This window comes from Macaca thibetana, chromosome 17 (assembly GCF_024542745.1).
Source record: "Macaca thibetana thibetana isolate TM-01 chromosome 17, ASM2454274v1, whole genome shotgun sequence".
Classification (NCBI taxonomy): domain Eukaryota; kingdom Metazoa; phylum Chordata; class Mammalia; order Primates; family Cercopithecidae; genus Macaca; species Macaca thibetana.
In genome coordinates, this window is record NC_065594.1 from 29,980,411 (window position 1) to 30,000,118 (window position 19,708).

At 42.4% G+C, this 19,708-nt stretch overlaps 2 protein-coding genes and 1 pseudogene across 4 annotated transcripts in view; 2 read left to right on the plus strand and 1 right to left on the minus strand.

Annotated features, from left to right (window-relative positions):
- INTS6 (integrator complex subunit 6) overlaps window positions 1-8,332 on the minus strand; it is a 100,805-nt gene extending 92,473 nt beyond the window's left edge. For 2 of the 3 annotated variants that reach the window (XM_050766268.1, XM_050766267.1), the window contains exons 1-3: window positions 7,468-8,332; window positions 7,023-7,100; window positions 6,068-6,217 (exon numbers count right to left, since the gene is read on the minus strand). In XM_050766268.1, the coding sequence (XP_050622225.1) occupies window positions 6,068-6,217; window positions 7,023-7,100; window positions 7,468-7,578 (339 nt within the window). In that variant the 5' untranslated portion in view covers window positions 7,579-8,332. Of the gene's footprint in view, window positions 1-6,067; window positions 6,218-6,504; window positions 6,641-7,022; window positions 7,101-7,467 lie in introns of those variants that run through there. The other variant, XM_050766269.1, reaches the window with a different exon arrangement.
- The window catches only part of LOC126940470 (peptidyl-prolyl cis-trans isomerase NIMA-interacting 4-like), a 1,058,238-nt gene that overhangs the window by 391,702 nt on the left and 646,828 nt on the right, over window positions 1-19,708 (plus strand). The window lies entirely within an intron of this gene.
- On the plus strand, window positions 15,418-16,654 carry LOC126940462 (40S ribosomal protein S4-like; annotated as a pseudogene).

Consider the following 19,708-nt stretch of genomic DNA (forward strand, 5'->3'; position numbering starts at 1 on the left):
GGGATATTCCTTTCCATTTAAATTATAGCACCATTAAATTAATGCTCTATAGGAAATAAATCATATTCATTTTGTACTACTTTGAGCTCAGTTAAATCTTATTAAAACATCCCTTGATTTACCCAACAGATGTGCTCCTAAAAGGTTCCCTGCAAATCAAACTTGTGTAAATCTCATCTAAAACGCACTAGGGGGAGCTCCCTATTTGAAAGAATCCTAAAGCATGTGCTTTTTTCACATAAGTATTCTTGCAAAAGAATAACTTTCTGATTTATCTGCTAAATCATTTAAATTGTTTTCATTTAACACTTCTTTAAAAACACCATCCTATGCTTATTAAATGCCACTGAGACAACTTTGGCCAAGTTATATTACTTTTCTTTCACAGCTGCTTTTCTGGGATATAATACAAAGCACAAGTCAAAATATACACTTCATGATACTAACAGATTTTTAAAGCAAGTAATAATCAGCTTTAAAGACTTTTATAATTTTAATTTCAAATTTAAAGCTGAAAAAAATAGAAAATGAGGTAAATATACTAATCTTTTGGGGGAAAAGGATGCTTTTGTCTAGTGAGCACATCCTAATTTTTAAAGTACATTTTAAATATATCATCCCATTTAAATCTCTCATCAATTCTATATTAAAAGTACAATGGCTTCATTATTGCCAACTTGGAATAAGAAGCAGCAGAGGCTCAAAATAGTAATGTGAATGCTCAATGTTACATAATAATTCAATGGCAAGGCCAAGATTGGGATTCCAATTTTCACATTTCCAGCCATTGCTCTTCTTTTACACAATAAAGATGGGGAAAAAACATTTAAGCAAGTTTGACAGGAGAGTGTCCTCTCCACCAACAATAATTATTGAGGTTCAAAAGTTCAGGGATTTGCAGAGACCATTCAACGAGGAAAGGGCAGCCTCTTCAACATATGGTGGAGGAGACCGGCTATCTACATGCAAAAGAATGAAGTTGGACCCTTACCTTATACCATATACAAAAATTAATTCAAAATAGATTAAAGACCTAAACAGAAGATCTAAAGCTATAAAACTCTCAAAACACAGGAGAAAAGCTTCAGTGACATTGGATTTAGCAATGATTTTGTGGAAGACACCAAAGGTACAGGCAATAAAAGTAAAAATACATAAATTGGACCATATAAAAATTAAAAACTTTGTGTATTGAAGAAACAACAGAGTGAAAAAGCAAACTACATAATGGGAGAAAATATTTGCAAATCATATATCTGATACGGGATTAGTATCCAGAAAATATAAAGAAATCCTAAAACTCAACAACAAAAAACAATTTTAAAATGGGCAAAGGACTTGTCTTCAAAGACGGTGTACAAATGGTCAACAAGTGTATGTTGATGCTTAACATAAATAATTAGGGAAATGTAAATAAAAACCACAGTGAGATACAACCTCACACCCATTAGGATGGCTAATGTCAAAGAAAAATAGAAAATTGTGTTAGTGAAGATATATAGAAAGTATAACCCTTGTGCACTGTTGGTAGGAATGTAAAATGGTACAACTGCTATAAAAAACGGTATGGTACTTCCTCAAAAAATTTAAAATAGAATTACAATATGATCCAGTAATTTCATTTCAGGGTATATATCCAAAAGAACTAGAAGCAGGATCTCAAAAAAGTTATTTACACACACATGTTCATTGCAGTATTATTCACAACAGCCAAGAAGTGGAAGCAACCCAAGTGACTATCAAGGGATATGTGGACAAGCAAAACGTGGTACATACAATAGAGTTATTCAGCCTTAAAAAGGATGAAAATCCTGACATGCTAAAACATAAATGAATGTTGAGAACATTATGGTAAGTGAAATGAGCCTGTCTAAAAGGCAAATACTGTACGATTTCACTTAACTGTGATATCCAGAGTAGACAAATTCATAAAAACAGAAATTAGAATAGAGGTTTCCAGGGACTGGGAGTTACTCGACACAGAGTTTCAATTTTGCAAGATAAAAAAGTTCTGGATATTGGTTGCACAGCAATATGAATATACTTAACACTACTGAACTCCACACTTAAAAATGGTTAAGATGGTAAATTTTGTCAGGTGTTTCTTACCACAATTTAAAAAAAAATTTTAATTAAAGGAATTTAAAAATTTACAATACACCATTCATCATTGTGTTTCCAGTTTATATTCAACACAGCAGTATTTCAGGTATAGTAATTAACTGACTTTCATATGAAAAGATGTCTATAGCTTAATAAATATCAAACTCTTATTCATATATTTGTTGATAATCTAAGAGAAACCAAACACCTAAATGGAAATGGAGTTCTCACTACTTCACCTGCCAGCCTTCAAAGCCTGTATTTCACACCATCTATTAAATGGGTACTATTTAGGTAAAGGAAAAAAAAGTAGTATTAGAACTATAACTGTATTATCTCCTAAGTTTACAAAGTAGACCTTTATGCTCAAAATAAAATTCTTTAAAATTCTTTTGCCCGAGAATCATTAAATTTGACATTGTCTGAAAGTCACCATTTTTCAATGAGGTAAACATTCACCACAGAAACTCCTGAAAAAATTAAGCACATATTTTATCTCCTTTTAAGGTATCTGTCAAGGATTGTCTTCACCAAGGGCATATAGTAGGAAAGGTGCCATTCTAACTCCTGGAACAATTTAATTAGTACTAGTATACTTCAGGTAGCGGGGGTGTGGAGTCAGGTCAGTAACAAAAATGGACTTGCAGGCCAGAGTAATATTTATTGGCTAATCTTAACTAACCTAATTTACTGAAAAGAAGACAATGTTGAAAATACTGGACTGCGCACTGTGGCTCACGCCTGTAATCCTAGCACTCTGGGAGGCCAAGGCAGGCGGATCACCTGAGTTCAGGAGTTCAAGACCAGCCTGACCAGAAACCCAGTCTCCACTAAAAATTCAAAATTAACCAGACATGGTGGCTCAAGCCTGTAATCTCAGCTGCTCAAGGAGGCTGAAGCACGAGAATGGCTTGAACCCGGGAGGAGGAGGCTGCGGTGAGCCGAGATCACGCCATTGTACTCCATTCTCGGCAACAAGAGAGAAACTCTGTCTCAAAAAATATACATATATATATTGATGAAAAACAGGATGACCTGTAACAATATGAAAATTAACTCATCTACGTATAAAACTTTAATCAGATCTCTCACATTTTATACATTTCCTAATTTCAGATATTAAGGCTGGTTCAGACTTTCAGCAGCTCTCAAAGGATCAGCGTTATTTGAAACTCTGTTGAACACATGTGAAAAAATTATGTATCAAATTTATCTGCAATTATATGCAATTTAATAAAGTACTGCTATAAAGGAAAAGATTGACTAAAGGCTACACATTGTTCCATTACTGTAGAAATATCAGTAAATGGTACTGATTATCAAAATTAAATATTTATAAGAACATCTATAGGCATGGAATTTTTTAGTAGGATATCCAAAGTGCTTGAGGAAAACATTCACTAAGAACCATTCTTTTTTCTCAGCTACTTTAACCTTACTAATGCCCTGCAAATTCTGACAGCATCCTAGCTAATAATTCAAAGATGTTTTATCTGTAGGTATGTTAACTAAGTTAACAAATGCAATATAGGTTTAATAGTCTTGTAATTAGTTATGAAAAATCATATATGTGTATATATGTGGCAGAATGGTGGATATCTATATAAATATACAAATATATATATATTAACCCATAGACATTTAAGAAAGTAACTCAGAACATTAAAGTTTTTAGATATTCTATAAAATATATATGTTCTATCTTCCACCTCATCTTTTCTCATTTCCTTCAACTACTAACATTACATACAAGTAGTACTGTGAACGCCACAGATCCTAGTATAGAGCAGGAAACGGGAAATACTTATGTAAAAACATTGAAGTTACAAAATAAAAGTATTCCACAGAAAACAGGCAGATACAAAGTACTTTTACAAAGAAGAAAACACATGAACAATATTTAGTATTAAATATTTGAGACATCCAAAATTCCTAATCATTTATCCTTTTTGTGAACAGAAAACGTGAAATGTTTAAATCAGATAAGTTTTATGATGAAAAAAATCTTCTGGAAGAATGTTTTCTTCCAATTAAATACTCTTTACTCAAATTATCATTTTCGTTTGAAAACAGTGGCTTATTTTAAGGCTAGTGTCATTTTTAATGTGCCAATTCAAGACATAAGCAATAAAATTATGCCTTGCAATCTTTGCTGATTCATCAAAATAAGTGAGAAGCATCATCTCTCCCTGTTGTTGAATAAATCCTAACATGCAAAAACATCCCAATCTCCAGGTTTTTCTCTTGGTCAAAGTGGTAACAGCACAGGACCACCTTTCCCTCAAAGTTTTTATAAGCCTTACAGACAAGAACTAAAGTGTTCTCTGGGGGCAGACATCAACTGGGAAAAGGAAAATACAGGTTTAAATTACAAATGTCCTCAGCCTCTCCATGACAAGCAGTTTTTCGAAGGAAGCAATCTAAGAAGTATTTGTACTAGGTAGTAGGAGGTGAATGTGTCCAAATGCCTTGACCACTTATGAAATGTGATGCAGAAAAAGAGGAAACTAATAGTTCTGCCATAACACTAACAACATGACAACCAAATCAAGGTAACCAAATAATGGCAAGTTTTAAATATCTCTTTGAACTCAAAGAGGTAAGGATGAAAACTTTAAGCAATAAGACTGTGTTGCGCTACATATCACAAAGAAATATAAAAGAGAAAGAAATCTACTACTATTTTACAGAAACAAACCAAAAGGTTCATTGCAAATATACCTAAATTACTAAAAGTTGCAAAAATAAAAGCAGCAGAGATGGGAAAAACATAAAAGTATTAATGTAGTAAGAAAGTACATATTTACCTAATTAAACGATGGAAGTTCAATTTGGTAAGCTCACTCTGAATTTCAATGTATACTTTAAATGTTCTAGGACTAAATTCAGCTATTTCCAAAGATACTTAAGCACTGAAGTTATCCCTAAGGAGCTTAAAATTTCCTAAAACAGAAACAAGTTCATTTCCTTCAATAGGAAGCAAATAAACGTTGTAGTCACAGAAAGAATTTCCCTGAAATGTATGAAACTCACAAAACTAGGGACTGTGGGACTTGGGAAAAGAACACAACATATACCCAATATATAATTACAGGAATAGTGCTTTTCACTACAACGTAAGAATTGAGCTCCTTGGAAATAATATTCCTTTGTTACATGTAACATTATATGTTGTTCAGTATCTCTTATTTCCAGGGCAAAGATATCATAAAATGTTACAATAGACCACCTTGCATTCTTCCTTAGTGAATTGTTGTTGATTTAAAGCTCCTCTCACCCTCAAATAGATGAAAGTAAGTGAAATAAAAGGACCTGTGGGGGTTAAGAAACGAAGGGTTCTTTCATATTTTCCAGCAGTCTTTTTTGCAAAGGGTTTGGAGTTTAAATTAAAACTCTAGGCCTGAAATTTAATTCAGAATTCTTCCTGCAATAGTTAACTGTGTATGCTTCAAAAGGAGAAAACTTAATGTTCTCAGCCAGTGACTGTATTCCAGTGAAAATCTTCTTACCTTTCAGAATAGTTATACAGCATGATCACATTAAACCCTGATGCAACAAACAGATTAATTTCCTCTAACATCTTTACTAATATAGAAATGAAGACCACTAACTAGTGTCTGTAAGTCACTACAATAGTTGCACACACAACTTGAGTGTGGTGAGATAGGACGCTTTCCCTTTTAGGTCTTTAGTGAACTTTCAAGGGATTAAAATCAATGTATGTCAAATTTTTAGCAAAAGATTCAGATTCTAATCCTGAATACAAATGTATTTTAAAAGGGGAAAAAATGAGGGACGTAAAATATATATAGTAGGGTAAGAGTTTTGCCTTTGAACAATGTGCATATTCTATTTTAATCTGGAATGTTTTATACGTGCATTTCATGTTATGTAGTTTTTGGATTGGACTGTTTTTCCACAAAATGAAAAATCAACTATTTTGCCACCTTATTATTCAACCTACCTGCCCATAGTTGTCTATGCCAGTTACTAATCTATTTAAATTTAATAAATCAAAAGCTGTCCTTAGGGATTGGCCAAGAGTCGTAAGTCCTTCAGCCTGAAGGTTTTTCAGTTCATTCATAAACGTTGCATGGTTTTCTTTCCATCCAGCCTGAAAAGAAAAATGTAAGATTTTTTTTTTTTTTCATTTTTTAAAGCCATGCACACACAGCCGTTATAATCTGACAGTCACCAAGTAGCAGCTTCACTTTTGGTTGGTTTGGCTTGGTTAACGTGTTAATACTGTACCACTGCTGAGGAAACTCTCCTCCAAAGGTGGCCCAGGAATAAACCTGCTTCCTCTCTAGGTTTTGGTAGTTAACAACCTTAATACTTTATAACTTCACTGACAAATTTACTACCTAATCTAATACCCAAAATGTGGATATGTGAACGTACTAGTGGAAGCAGACGGGAGCCAGACTTAGGAAGTTAACCTGCAGCTGTCCCACCGGCCCTCTTAGGACGAATTTGACAAGACCAATCCTGGCAGCCCCGTATTTGGCTCCCGTGCCGGCCGGACCGATTCCCCTTTAATGCAAACCGGGGCTGTGCGCGGCCGGGCCCGGCTGTCACTCCGGCTAACTTGAATAAATATCCCCCACAGTTCATTGCTGCCGCTCACGCCGCGGAGGGGAAATGTCGGCCATGTTGATCGCAGCGCCGCCGCCGCCGCCGCAGCCGCCGGGCCGGGCCGGGCCGGGAGGGGACGGCGGTGGCCCCGCGACTCCGCGCCGCGCTAGGACGCTGCCGAGCGGGGGAGGGGGTGGGAGCCCGCAGGGAAGAGACCTCAGCGGCTGGGAGCGCAGCGGGTGGGGGAGGGGAGCATAATGAAGGGTGAATGGGGGGGCGGGGAGGGCGAGCGAGGAAGGAACAGGGAAGGGAAGAGAGGAAAGGGGGAGGGCGAGGGCTGTTACCTTGATAGCATAGGGCGGCTCTTCGAAAGTGACCAGCATATACCTGTCTCCTCTGCTGGCAGGGTCCCGGGCACGGAGCTGCGGGACGGGAAGAGGAACAGGGCGGGCGAGAGGGAAGCACAGAGGCGAGGTTACGAGGCGGAGAAGGGGCGCCCAGCTGCCCCGCCGCCCCCACAGTACCGCACACGCAGCGGCCACCCCTCCACGCCGCCCCCAACACACAGATCGCTCCCCACACACCGCCCGGGGCCGGAACCCGGGCCCCGGCCGAGCCCGGCTCGCAGCGCCCGCCCGCCCGCCCGCCCGCGCGGTGGGGGAGGGGGTCCCCGAGCCCGGCAGCTCCCGCAGTCAGGTCCCCGACACCCCCGCCCTGGCTGCCCTCCCCCACCCTGCCGCCCGCGGGCCGCCGGGCCGGGGTCGCCGCCCGGACTCGGTCAGTCGGTACCTTCATGAAGGTCTCTACCGCGCCTTTGGCCGTGTCCAGGTAGGTGGTGCCCAGATGGCTGCGCTGGTTCATAGAGGCAGACGTGTCTATCAGGAACAGTAAGATGGGCATAGTGCTGGCCAGGGACACCGGGGCCCGAGGTGGTGGAGAAAGAGGAGATGGTAGAGGTGGAGGCGCCGGTGGCGGCGACCGCCGCTACGCGGGGCGGGGGTGCGCGGCCCCCGGGAGGAAAACACCGTCTGGGTCTTTCCTCCGGCTGCGGGGAGTTTCTCCCCCGATAGTTGAGAGGAAACTCCCCAGACCCAGTCCTCCCCGTCGTACCCCCGCCTCCGCCTCCTCCTGCCTGCCTGCCCGCTGGGGCGGGCGCCCAGCCGTCTGTCTGTCGGTCCGTCCCCCCCGCCTCGGGGGTCCCGTCCCCGCTCCCGGCCCCTGTGTGTGTCCCAGCGGGAGACGGGCCTGGCTCCCCACCCCACCCCCGGTACAGGGAGTGGGGACCTGGGAGCTGGCGAAGAGGGGAGTGGGCTGAGGGGAGATTGGCCCTGGGGCTGTTGGGAGAAGTTTCAGGGACTCCCTCCGCACCCCGGCAGTGTCACCACTTTCTCAGCCCCTCTCGCTACTGAAGCGCTTTTCTCTCTCACACTCCGATTTTAACTCGGGCAGGGGCTGCGGAGGCTCCGCCCCTGACACGTCCCCGAGCCACGTGATACATCGCCTCGCCGTTCTATTGGCTAGTCCCTGCCCTCTCATTAGCATATTTAAACAGCTCAGGGGCGGGGGAAGCTTGCAGGCCGGCTCCGGGGACAGTTATTGAGCACGCGCGGAGGCGGGGCGTCGGGTGCGCGCGAGCGGGCGGGCGGGCCGACCCGGAGGCGGGCTTCGGGAAGGGGCGGGGCCGAACCGCGGAAGATCCGCGAGGTGGGGGCGGGGGACGCGTCCGCGCGCGCGCCGGCCGCGGCGGTGAGCCTGCGCGTCAGGGCCGCCGGCCTCTCTGGCTGTTGGAGGTGATTGGGGTCGAGAGAAGGAAAAAAGGGGCTGGCGTCAGCGCCCCCTCTGAGGTGGCTGTATTGTGGACGAGTGAGAAGGGCTGAGTAAAGTGGACAAACACCTGGTTAGGAGAAGAGGACAGGTCCGCAGCCGCCCTTCCGAGGAGGACTCGGGGCCTCGCGGGCGCTGGAGGAGGTTCCTGGGCCTCGTGGGGCCGCCCCGGCGCGGGCGGGCGCGGGCGGGCGCGGGGGAGGGGAAGTGAGAGGTTGTTTATGACCGGGGACTAATCTCCTCCGCGAGTCACAGCGCTCCCTCTGGGGAGTGCGGTTGAGGGGCTGTCCTCGCCCAGAGCCTCGCTCGTCCTCCGGTGAGCGACGAGAGGTGGAAGTTGGACGCGCAGCGGGCCATGAACTCTGTCGTTGGAGGACCCGCCAAAAAGGAAGCAAACCTTCTTTTTCTTTATCCAGCCCCAAATAGGGCCTAGGGGACGATTCACATATCGATAAATGGTTTGTTGCCCGTTTTATTCTCTGGGAAATACAACTGATCCTACCAGAGAAATACCTGTCTCATGCCGTGTTTACCTAGAGCCATAGAATACCTGTTTCAGAGCTAAAGGGGACCTGAGCCCATCATAATCCATTACCTCGTGTGAAAGCGGAAAAACTGACTTCAGCTTGTCCAGATGGCGCAGAGCATGGGTTTCCCGTAACCCCGCCTGTGTCTTTCCTTCAGTCTCGTCCCAAATGCCGTGGGAGGGAAGGCATTCTCTGTCAAGCTGCTGTCACCTTACCTGAAGTAAGGAGTCCACGCCAGCATGTCCGAGGAAAACAGTTTTCTCAAACACATTAGTTGAAAAACTGAAGAAACTGCCTTAAATACAAGCTGAGTTAGAGACAGCACTTGTAAGACTAGGTAGGTATTTATAGGGCCTCTCCCACTAGCCCTGTTTTTCCAGAGTTTGTTCTTTATCCGGAAATTTTTAGTTTGTCTACTGATCGTTTAAAGAAAGGGTTCTATTAACATTGACACAGAAGAGACACTGTGGCACTTTTAAAAAATCTGAGTTTCGTGACTTGGAGTTTTAACTTTAAGATAACTTCTGAAACTTACTGTTAATTTATAGCAGAACTATTTGAGTAATATACTCTTCTATAAGAGTATGGACAATAGAAGAAGTGTGATATTTTAAAGACATTTGGACTACAAAATAAGAGCATGGAATATAGGTTTTACAGCCAATACTTCCTGAGGACGTACTGTGTATTAGGTGTGGTGTATATAAAAAATAAATAAAATGTGGTCCCTGTATTCAAAGAGCTTGTGTTTTCTAGGAAAATACTAGATATTACTAGCTACTCCAATGCAGAAAGTTGTTAGACACCAAATCAGAAAAAATAAAAATGTATTAACTTGGGGTGATGCAGGAACATTTTCCAAGGTCGGTATGTTTCCGCTTTGCCTTAAAGTAGTGTTTCTTAAACATCATAGATCTGAAGATAAGAATCAGAGTTCTATGGCAAAATACAAGTTATTTTACCAATTATAAAGATAAAATTTTTCTTTCAACGTGGTCATTTGTATAATTTTATACAATTGGTCTTTAGTTCTTTATATTTGTGCTTTTCAAACTGGTCTGTGGTCCCCAGCCTACTGAAAACATTCTCCAGGATCATAAGAATTTATTTTAGGAGTCTGTACATTATTCAGGTTTAAGAAACACTGTCTTAAAGGACTGGTAGGATTTGGATACGGGTAAAGGAAGGGGAAGCTGCTAGTGAAAAGATCTTCCCGACATTGAAAATGTGAAGAAAGGAAGTTAGGACAGCATTACCGAGGGCTTCCTGAGGAACAGTGAAGTTACAGCTAGGTTGGAGCATCACGTACATGTAGAATATTACAAGATCTAGAAACACAGGTGAGATCTAGACAGTAGAGGGCCTTTATTCCAATCTAAGGAAGTTTTTTTTCTTATGAATTGGAGATTTATTTTTCAGTTGGGTTGCTAAGTACAAAGCAATGTTTGAAAGGAATCAAACTAGACTACTGAAGATTAACATGCATTCACAATTACCTTACCTATTATTACAGTTATTCGAAATCATTTTTCAGTGGAGTCATTGTCGCAGGATCCTTGGAGTGTCACTTTTCCAGCTGGAAAAATGTCACCTTTGCCCGAGTTTTGGTCAGGCCTGCTGGGCTCATTCTGCCCCCAGGCCCAGCAGGCTGCGCTCTGCTCATACTCCCGGCCTGGATCCCACACCTGCCAAGTGCAAGCCAGGTGCGAAGCAGAGAGGGGTGTGTGAGCAAGCAAGCACGGGGTCCAGCCACTGCGCACAGCTAGGCATGCCAGCTGCAGCAGGGCAGGCAGCTCCAGGGGCTGGCTCCCTGCAAGGTTGTGGCTGGACCAGGTATACTGCAAGCAGCTTCCACAGCTGGCGCCAGGGAATGCAGTGGCACCTGGAAGCTTGGAGATGCCAGGAGCCGCAGAACCCCAAAGAGGGTGTCACAGGGAGCTCCTAGGTCTGGGCTCCCCCAAGGACCACAGCTCTTCTCTCCTCTCTTCCGTCCTCTCTTTTCTCTCCTTCTTATGTTGCCCGCAACATGGCAAGCAAGGGGCATATTTCAGCCCTGTTTGTGTTACACCTCTTTCAGCCATGCCATTTCGCAGGTCCTGAGTTCTTGTCCCACATCCAGGAAGAATGAGGTATGCGGACAAGTGGAGGGTGAGCAAGGCAAAGAGGTGCTTTGTTGAGCAGCAGAACAGCTCAGAGGAGACCTGAGGGTAATGGGTAGCTTCCTTCTGCAGGCAGGTCATCCCAGTAAGTGTCCAGCACTCAGCAGAGAGGAGACCCACAGTGGGTAGTTCCTCTCAGCAGGCAGGTCGTCCTGCCATCTGCTCAGCTCTCCACAGAGAGGAAACCCACAGTGGGTAGCTCCTGTCTGCAAGCAGGTCATCCCATTGTCTGTCCAAGTCTGGCTCAGTCCAGGGTTTTTATGGGCTTCTGAGAGGAAGAAGTGTGTGCTGATTGGTCCATGGGTAACCATGGAGAAAGCACCATAAGTTCTCACTGCTTTGCATGAAACTGGCAACCTGGCCCCTGGCCTTACTGGGGATCTGCCCCTTTCCGCCCAGGAGCCTGTTTGGCTCCTGCTGCCGTTAACCTGCCATCCACTGTGCCCATGGCGCCCAGGTTGTTCATGCTGAGTGGTACCTACAGGCCTGCACTGAGCTGCCCTTATTCCCCCCTCGGCCTGCCTCCCTCCTGTGCTCATCAGTGCCCAAAGTCCAGAGGGGACCGAGGCAGCAGGGGGCTTGCGTGTCAATGCTGCCCCAAGCACGTACACACCTGGACAGGTCGCGACAGCAGCCAGGCTCGGTCACAACTTTGTTCTGAAATCAGAGTGGGTGCTGGGAGCAGGGAGAGGCCAGGCAGTGGGAGCAGGCACTTCCAAGCTGGCGGGAGCAGGGAGCTTCCTGGTCCCTGAGAGTGCGGAGATGAATGGATCCACTGCCATGACTGGGTGGCTACAGCTGCACCCAGGAGGGCAGGACTCCCACTCTTCCAACTTGGAAGGGGGCAGGGCTTCTGCCTGTTCCCAGCTCTTGCTGGCTCCATGGAGCACCACGGCCCTAGCCATGCCTCCTGGATTGTAGCCAGCGTCAGGGCAGCAGCCACTTCAGACGGGCCACTGCCATCATCACCATCATGGCACTTTCTTCCCTGACTCGATGGTGTTACCAGGTTTTCATACTAGGGTCATAAGTGAAAGTATGTAGTAGAGATAGGGTTAGACGCAAAGGTAAGGAAAGCCAAGTTCAGTGAGCCAGCCACAACCAGAACCTATGCTTATGATGATGACTTCTGAGATCAAAGATTACATGTCTAGTTCAGAAGTCCAGACGTAGTGGAAGGTGAGGCGCTAAGGCAGAATAGGGAAGAAATGAGGCCATACCTAGACAGCAGTCAAGAACCAGGAAGCATTGACAAGCCGTCCCTAGACAAAGTTGTGAAATAAGCCAAGTTTATTATTAGTGACTCTGGTTGACTGTTTAGCTGTTGGTGTATGGTGGCTTAAAGCAGTGGTTATTAGCCAAGAAATGCACATCAGCATCACCCATAAGGCTTAAAAAAATAATGTACCAAGTGCCCATCCCCAGAGGAAAGGAATTCAGTAGATTTGAGATACGCTTTGGTCATTTCTTTTTTTTTCTTTAAAGTTCTTCAGGTGAATCTTATACATAATTCTGATTAGGAACCACATGCTTAATGTATAAGAATAATGTATGTATCTGGCATCTAGTAGTACTCAGTAAATAACTTTAAAAATTCACAAAACCTAAGAGTTAACTGCACTTTTAAATAGAATTCCTAAAATAAATCTGCACAGTAGAGGGAAAAAAAAATACCGTGGGTGATCACCAATATATTTAACAATGGAATTGTATCATATGCATATTTATGAATTCAACTATGTTTGGTGAAAAAGAAAAAACCAAGTACTGCTGGAGATTCCCACTCTTCCCTCAGTGACCTTAGGTCCTGGAGTGAGCAAAAGATGAAAAACATGAATCTCTTCTTCAGTCAACTTCTATCTGTGATTCTAGAAAGATGCTGGTTATATTCAGCCTTATTTTTCTAAAATATGGCCTCCAAATGCAAGACAAGTATTTCACCAGACTCACCTGAAGAAACAGTGAGCTCTTGCAGTGGTAGAGAGAAAACTAGTTAGAGTAGTCTGTGCTACGCCTTGTAATGTTGCAGTCTAAAGAATTAGGAAAGATTTTTCTGAGAGGGCAATGGTCCGAATAGGTGTATTGGAGAAAACTTCCTCTTTGCTGCTGTTTTTAAAGGAATGTTTTCTTAATGCTCTTGCTTCAATTTAAAAGGGAAAAATAAATTATATGAAAACCTTTGAAAGAATGATGACCCTGGCTTAAATAATAACCTAAATTGTTGAAACGAAGCTATTCTAACAGAATTAAAACTGATGAATTAGATTCATTTGTAAGAGCCAACCAGAGCCCTTTTAAATTATTTTAAACCAATTAAGCAGGGTAACACAGTTTAAAAATAATTATGTGCCAATGACTTGGTTTATGGTATCCAGATGTGCCATCTGAGCAGAATAATCAGATGAACTTAGTGTTCCTCATATGTAACCTAACAGAGTTTCTTTTGGCTGTCTTACCATTTCCTCAGTGTTCTGCTATACTACTCTCTTTGAGATCACATTAGTCAATGATATGGAGAGGTTGAGAACATCAAATAACATATAAAAGTTTTAAGCATGAAAAAATTAGATGTGAAACTATCCAGCCAATGTAATCAGTTAATACATATCTAAGAAAATTTAATTTTGGTCATACTAATGTTATATCAGCCCTCGAAAGAAAATGCTAGTAGAGATGACTATTAAGAAATTAGATCTTTCCAATGAGTGGTGTTTTACAGTAATAGTTGAAGTCTCAGACAATTCAAGATCAGCCCTGAAAATGGATATATCCAGATTGACAATTAGAATCAAAGTGGAACAGCAGAAGAACATAAACATTGCAGTCATTCTTTCAACCAGTATTAATTCCACACCTAATATGTGACAGCCACAGTGGTAGGTCCTCAGAGAATTTATAATCTAGTGGAAAGACAAGACAGATAAACAGAATGAGAATACAATATTATGTCAGCAGACCCCAGGTATAAAATAAGATGACTTACAAGGTTCGTTTGACAGTTCGAGGTAACATACCATATTTTATCAATTTTAAGATCATGAGTTGTAACAAACACCATTATTTTTGGACGATGGAGGGGGCCAGAGGGAAATGCTGCTACTTAAACTATGACACAGTGGTTTTTTATCACATAGAATTTTTCCACATTGTATTGAATTCTGCTAAGAGCATTAGTGATGCAACATTTTTAAAAATAATATTCCACTATTATCTTTGGTATTTTTTTGCAAACTGTTGGGGTCCAACAGTTTTTGTTGCAAACTGTTGGAGTTTTAATGCTGGTGCTTTCTTATTCCAACTCAAAGGTATCAATGAAGGGTTTTCAGATCACAACCAGGGTTTTCAGATCACAACCAGGATTTAAATCCTTTCTCTGTCTTTTTTTTTTTTTTTTTTTTTTTTTTTTTTGAGACAGAGTCTCGCTCCATCGCCCAGGCTGGAGTGCAGGGGCGCGATCTCCACTCACTGCAAGCTCCGCCCCCCGGTTCTTGCCATTCTCCTGCCCCAGCCTCCAGAGTAGCTGGGACTACAGGCGCCCGCCACCACGCCCGGCTAATTATTTTTGTATTTTTAGTAGAGATGGGGTTTCACTGTGTTCGCTAGGATGGTCTCGATCTCTTGACCTCGTGATCCGCTCTCCTTGGTCTCCCAAAGTGCTGGAATTACAGGCGTGAGCCACTGCGCCCGGCTAAATCCTTTTTTAAATGATTAGTTGACTGAAATCTCAGGGGTTTGCAGTTGTCTAGTCATGCCACCAGGAATAACCAGGAAGTTTGCACATGTTCAGGCTAAGACAACTACATCACAACTGCCTTCTGGTGACAACATTGTAAGATGCCATGATTGTAAGATGCCATTCCAATTTTAGAAATATTGGAAAGAAGTGTACGTCTTAGATTTGGCAAAATATCATTTATTGCTGGCAGCTATTAAAATATGTGTTATTAGGAGAATGTACAAAGAGCTCTGTGAGCACTGAGGATAGAGCACCTAACTCTCACAAAGGAAGTGATATTTGAGCAGTCAAGTCATGAGGATGCATGAGTGGGTAAGAAGGGGCAGTTTAGAGCTTCAACTACATGTGTGGGAGAGTGGTAGGACTGGATGCTGGGCCATGTCAAGAAGGGTTTCATGTGCTCAACTAAGAAATTTTGAATCTTATTATTGGGGTGATAAAAGTTTTGGGATCAGGGAGTGACCCTGATGATATAATTTGGCTATATCAAATCTCATGTGAAATCTGATCCCCAGTATTGATGGTGGGGTCTGGTGGAGGTGATTGGATCATGGGGACAAGTCCCTCATGAATGGCTCGGTGCTATTGTCTGAGGATTGAGTGAATTCTCACTCTTTGTTTCTGCAAGATCTGGTTGTTAAAAAGAGCCTGGGACTTTTCTCCCATTTCCCTCTTGCTTCCTCTCTCGTCATGTGACACACCACTCTCCTTCCCTTTCCATCATCATTGGAAGCTTCCAAAAGCAGCGGCTCACTCTTTCCTTGCCTAACGCAGCCGTGGCTTGTGGTCCCAAGAAGCATCTGAAGCATGTAGCAACTCCAAAGCATTGGATGCTGGATAAATTGACCAGTATGTTTGTTCCTTGTCCATCCACCGGTCCCCACAAGTTGAGAGAGTGTCTCCCCCTCATCATTTTCCTAAGGAACAGACTTAAGTATGCCTTGACAGGAGATGAAGTAAAATTTGCATGCAGCGGTTTATTAAAATTGAAGGCAAGGTCTGAACTGATATAACCTACCCTGCTGGATTCACGGATGTCATTAGCATCGACAAGACAGAAGAGGATTTCCGTCTAATCTATGACACCAAGAGTCGCTTTGCTGTACATCATATTACACCTGAGGAGGCCAAGTACAAGTTGTACAAAGTGAGAAAAATCTTTGTGGGCACAAAAGGAATCCCTCATCTGGTGACTCATGATGGTCACACCATCCACCACCCTGATCCTCTCATCAAGGTGAATGATACCATTCAGATTGATTTGGAGACTGGCAAGATTACTGATTTCATCAAATTTGACACTGGTCACCTGTGTATGGTGACTGGCGATGCTAACCTGGGAAGAATTAGTGTGATCACCAACAGAGAGAGGCACCCTGGATCTTTTGACATGGTTCACATGAAAGATACCAATGGCAACAGCTTTACCACTTGACTTTCCAAGATTTTTGTTATTGGCAAGGGTGCCAAACTATGGATTTCTCTTCCCTGAGGAAAGGGTATCTGCCTCACCATTGCTGAAGAGAGAGACGAAAGACTGCCAAACAGAGCAGTGGGTGAATTGGTCCCAGGGTGACATGTTAGATCTTTGTACGTAATTAAAAATGTGGCATGATTAATAGAAAAGAAAAAAAAAATCAGAGGCTCATGCCATGCATGCATCTTGTACAGCCTGCAGAACCATGCACCAAATAAACCTCTTTTCTTTTTTTTTTTGATTTAGAGTCTTGCTCTGTCGCCCAGGCTGAAGTGCAATGGCACTATCTTGGCTCATTGCAACCTCTGCCTCCCAGGTTCAAGTGATTCTCCTGCCTCAGCCTCCCAGGTAGCTGAGATTATTGGCATCTGCCACCACGCCCAGCTAATTTTGTATTTTTAGTAGAGATGGGGTTTCACTATGTTGGCCGGGCTGGTCTCGAACTCCTGACCTCTGGTGATCTGCCTACCTCAGCCTCCCAAAGTGCTGGGATTATAGGCGTGAGCCACAGTGCCCGGTGTAAACCTTTTTTCTTTATAAATTACCCAGCCTTGGGTATTCTTTTATAGCAATGCAAAACACACCCAATAATCAGATTCTTATTTTAGAAAGATAAATTCAGTAGTGATTTGGAGAATGGATTAGAATGAGAAGACAATGGGTAAGGAGACTAGTTAGACAATTTTTTTTTTTTTTTTTTTTTTTTTTTTTTTTAGGTGGAATCTCACTCTGTAACCTAGCCTGGAGTGCAGTGGCACAATCTCTGCTCACTACAACCTCCGCCTCTCAGGTTCAAGCAATTCTCGTGCCTCAGCCTTCCAAGTAGCTGGGATTACAGGCATGCACCACCACACTCAGCTAATTTTTGTGTTTTTAGTAGAGCCAGGGTTTTGCCATGTTGCCCAGGCTGGTCTCAAACTCCTTGACTCGAGAGACCCACCCTCAGCCTCTCAAAGTGCTGGGATTACAGCCATGAGCCCCTGCGCCCAGTTGACAATTTCTGCATTAATCCACAGAACACATTAAAGCACTTAGGAAGTGGCAACAGGGAAGGTGAGAAGAGGATTATCAAAGACATTGTGATGATAGAATGGACAGGACTTGGTGAACTGAGTTGATGCAAGCAGAATCATGATATTGTGTGATTAAAGTCATCTTGTGTCATGTAAGGTGAATATCATCAAGCTACTGATAACTATATTCTAATAAGATGTATAACTCATTTCTAAAGGACAAATGGTATTTATTCAGTCATTTGCTTAACAAATATTTATTGACTGTCTCCTATGTGTAGGAGCTGGGAATGTAGCAATGAATAAAACGGGAAATAATGCCTGTCCTTATGAAGTCTACATTCTGGTGAGAAAGATAGACAAATAAGTATAATATGTGGTATATTCACATTAAGTGTTAAAAAGGAAGAATAAAGCAGGGAAAGGAAATGAAGTGCTGCAGAAGGAGGAGGTTTGGAGTTTAAGACATGGAGAACAGGGAAAGGTGTCACTGAGGGTGTCAATGATGTTTCAGTAGAGACTGGACAGAGCTGTGCAGACACCTAAGGAAAACCCAATTTTATCTATTTATTTTACTGAAGTGCTGTAGTCTGAATGTTTGTGTCCCATCAAAATTCATATGTTCAAATCCTGACCCCCAAGGTGATGATATTAAGAGGCAGGACTTTTGGGAGGTGATTAGGCAGAGACCTCATGAATGAGATTACTGCCTTTATAAAAGAGGCCTGGGGGAGCTCATTCACCTCACGTGAGGACAGAGCAAGAAGACACCATCTACAAACCAGGTCCTCACCAGACAGTAAATCTGCCGGCACCTTGATCTTGGACTTCCTAGTCTCCACAAGTATGATAAATTTGTTTTTATAAACAATCTGGTTTATGGTTTGTTCGTTTTGTTTTGTTTTGTTTTGTTTTGTTTTGTTTTCGGCAGAGTCTTGCTCTGTCATCCAGGCCAGAGTGCAGTGGCACAATCTTGGCTCACTGCAACCTCCACCTCCCAGGTTCAAGCAGTTCTCTTGCCTCAGCCTCCCAAGTAGCTGGAATTACAGGTGCCTGCCATGACGCCCAGCTAATTTTCTCATATTTTTAGTAAAGACGGGGTTTCACCATGTTGGCCAGGCTGATTTCGAACTCCTGACCTCAAGTGATCCACCCGCCTCGACCTCCCAAAGTGCTAGGATTACTGGCGTGAGCCACTGTGCCCGCCAGTTTTATGGTATTTTGTAATTGCAGCCTAAACTGACTAAGACATGAACTTTAGTTAAACATTTGCAGTTTGCTATGCTGATATTAAATTATTATCTGTTGGTAAATATTCTTTGCTGATACTTAATAAGTATTCTTATTAATAACAAGTATTAATATGTATCCCTCACTAATGCTTAATACAAATCCTTATTAATAGCAGTATTAGTATTAATTAGTATTAATCAGTATTCTTTGCTAATAAGGGTTCTGATTGACAGAAAATCAATTATTCATTAAATGTTATTGAGATACTTCTTGATCTTATTTATAGTAGTCAGGTACTGTTTTAGATTCTGGGGATTCAGTCGTAACTGAGATAGATGGAATCACCACCCTCATAGGGTTGCCAGAGAAAACACAGGACTCAACTGAATTGGTATTTCAGATAAAAACACATAATTTTTTAGTATAAATATGTTTATGTGATACTTATACTAAACATACTGTGTGATATTTGGAATATACTTATACTAAAATGTATACCAAATGTGTTGATAATCTGAAATTCAAATTTGACTGGGCTTCCTGTGTTTTTATTTGCTGAGTCTGGCAATTCTATGCCCTCACTACACTTACAACCTAACATGCTGGAAGCAGAGGTTTGTAAATACAAATAGCATACAGTGGACAATGCTGTATAACCTGGGAAGCCATAAATTAGAAGGCACTGGGACCCTAAATATGTGGAGAAAAACTGTCAGCCAACCAGGAACATCCACCCTTAAAGAAAGAAATAAACTTTTGTTGTATGTGAGTCATTATGTTTTGGATCCATTTGTGCCATGGTCTATTTGTTATGCCAGCTTAACTAACATAACTTAACCTAACTAACATAATGTGTCCTGAAATCTACCATTTCCAAATTTACTACAGAATCAAAAATTTTAATATAATGTATCAACAGATAATAAAATATATATAAATAAAGGCAACAGGAAGATGGGCCAAAACCTAAAAATGCTTATACTGCAGTCATCATTCTATTAATAATATAGCTTTAAACCTTAAATATTTCCAAATGGTCAAGAGGGACATCAGATCATTTT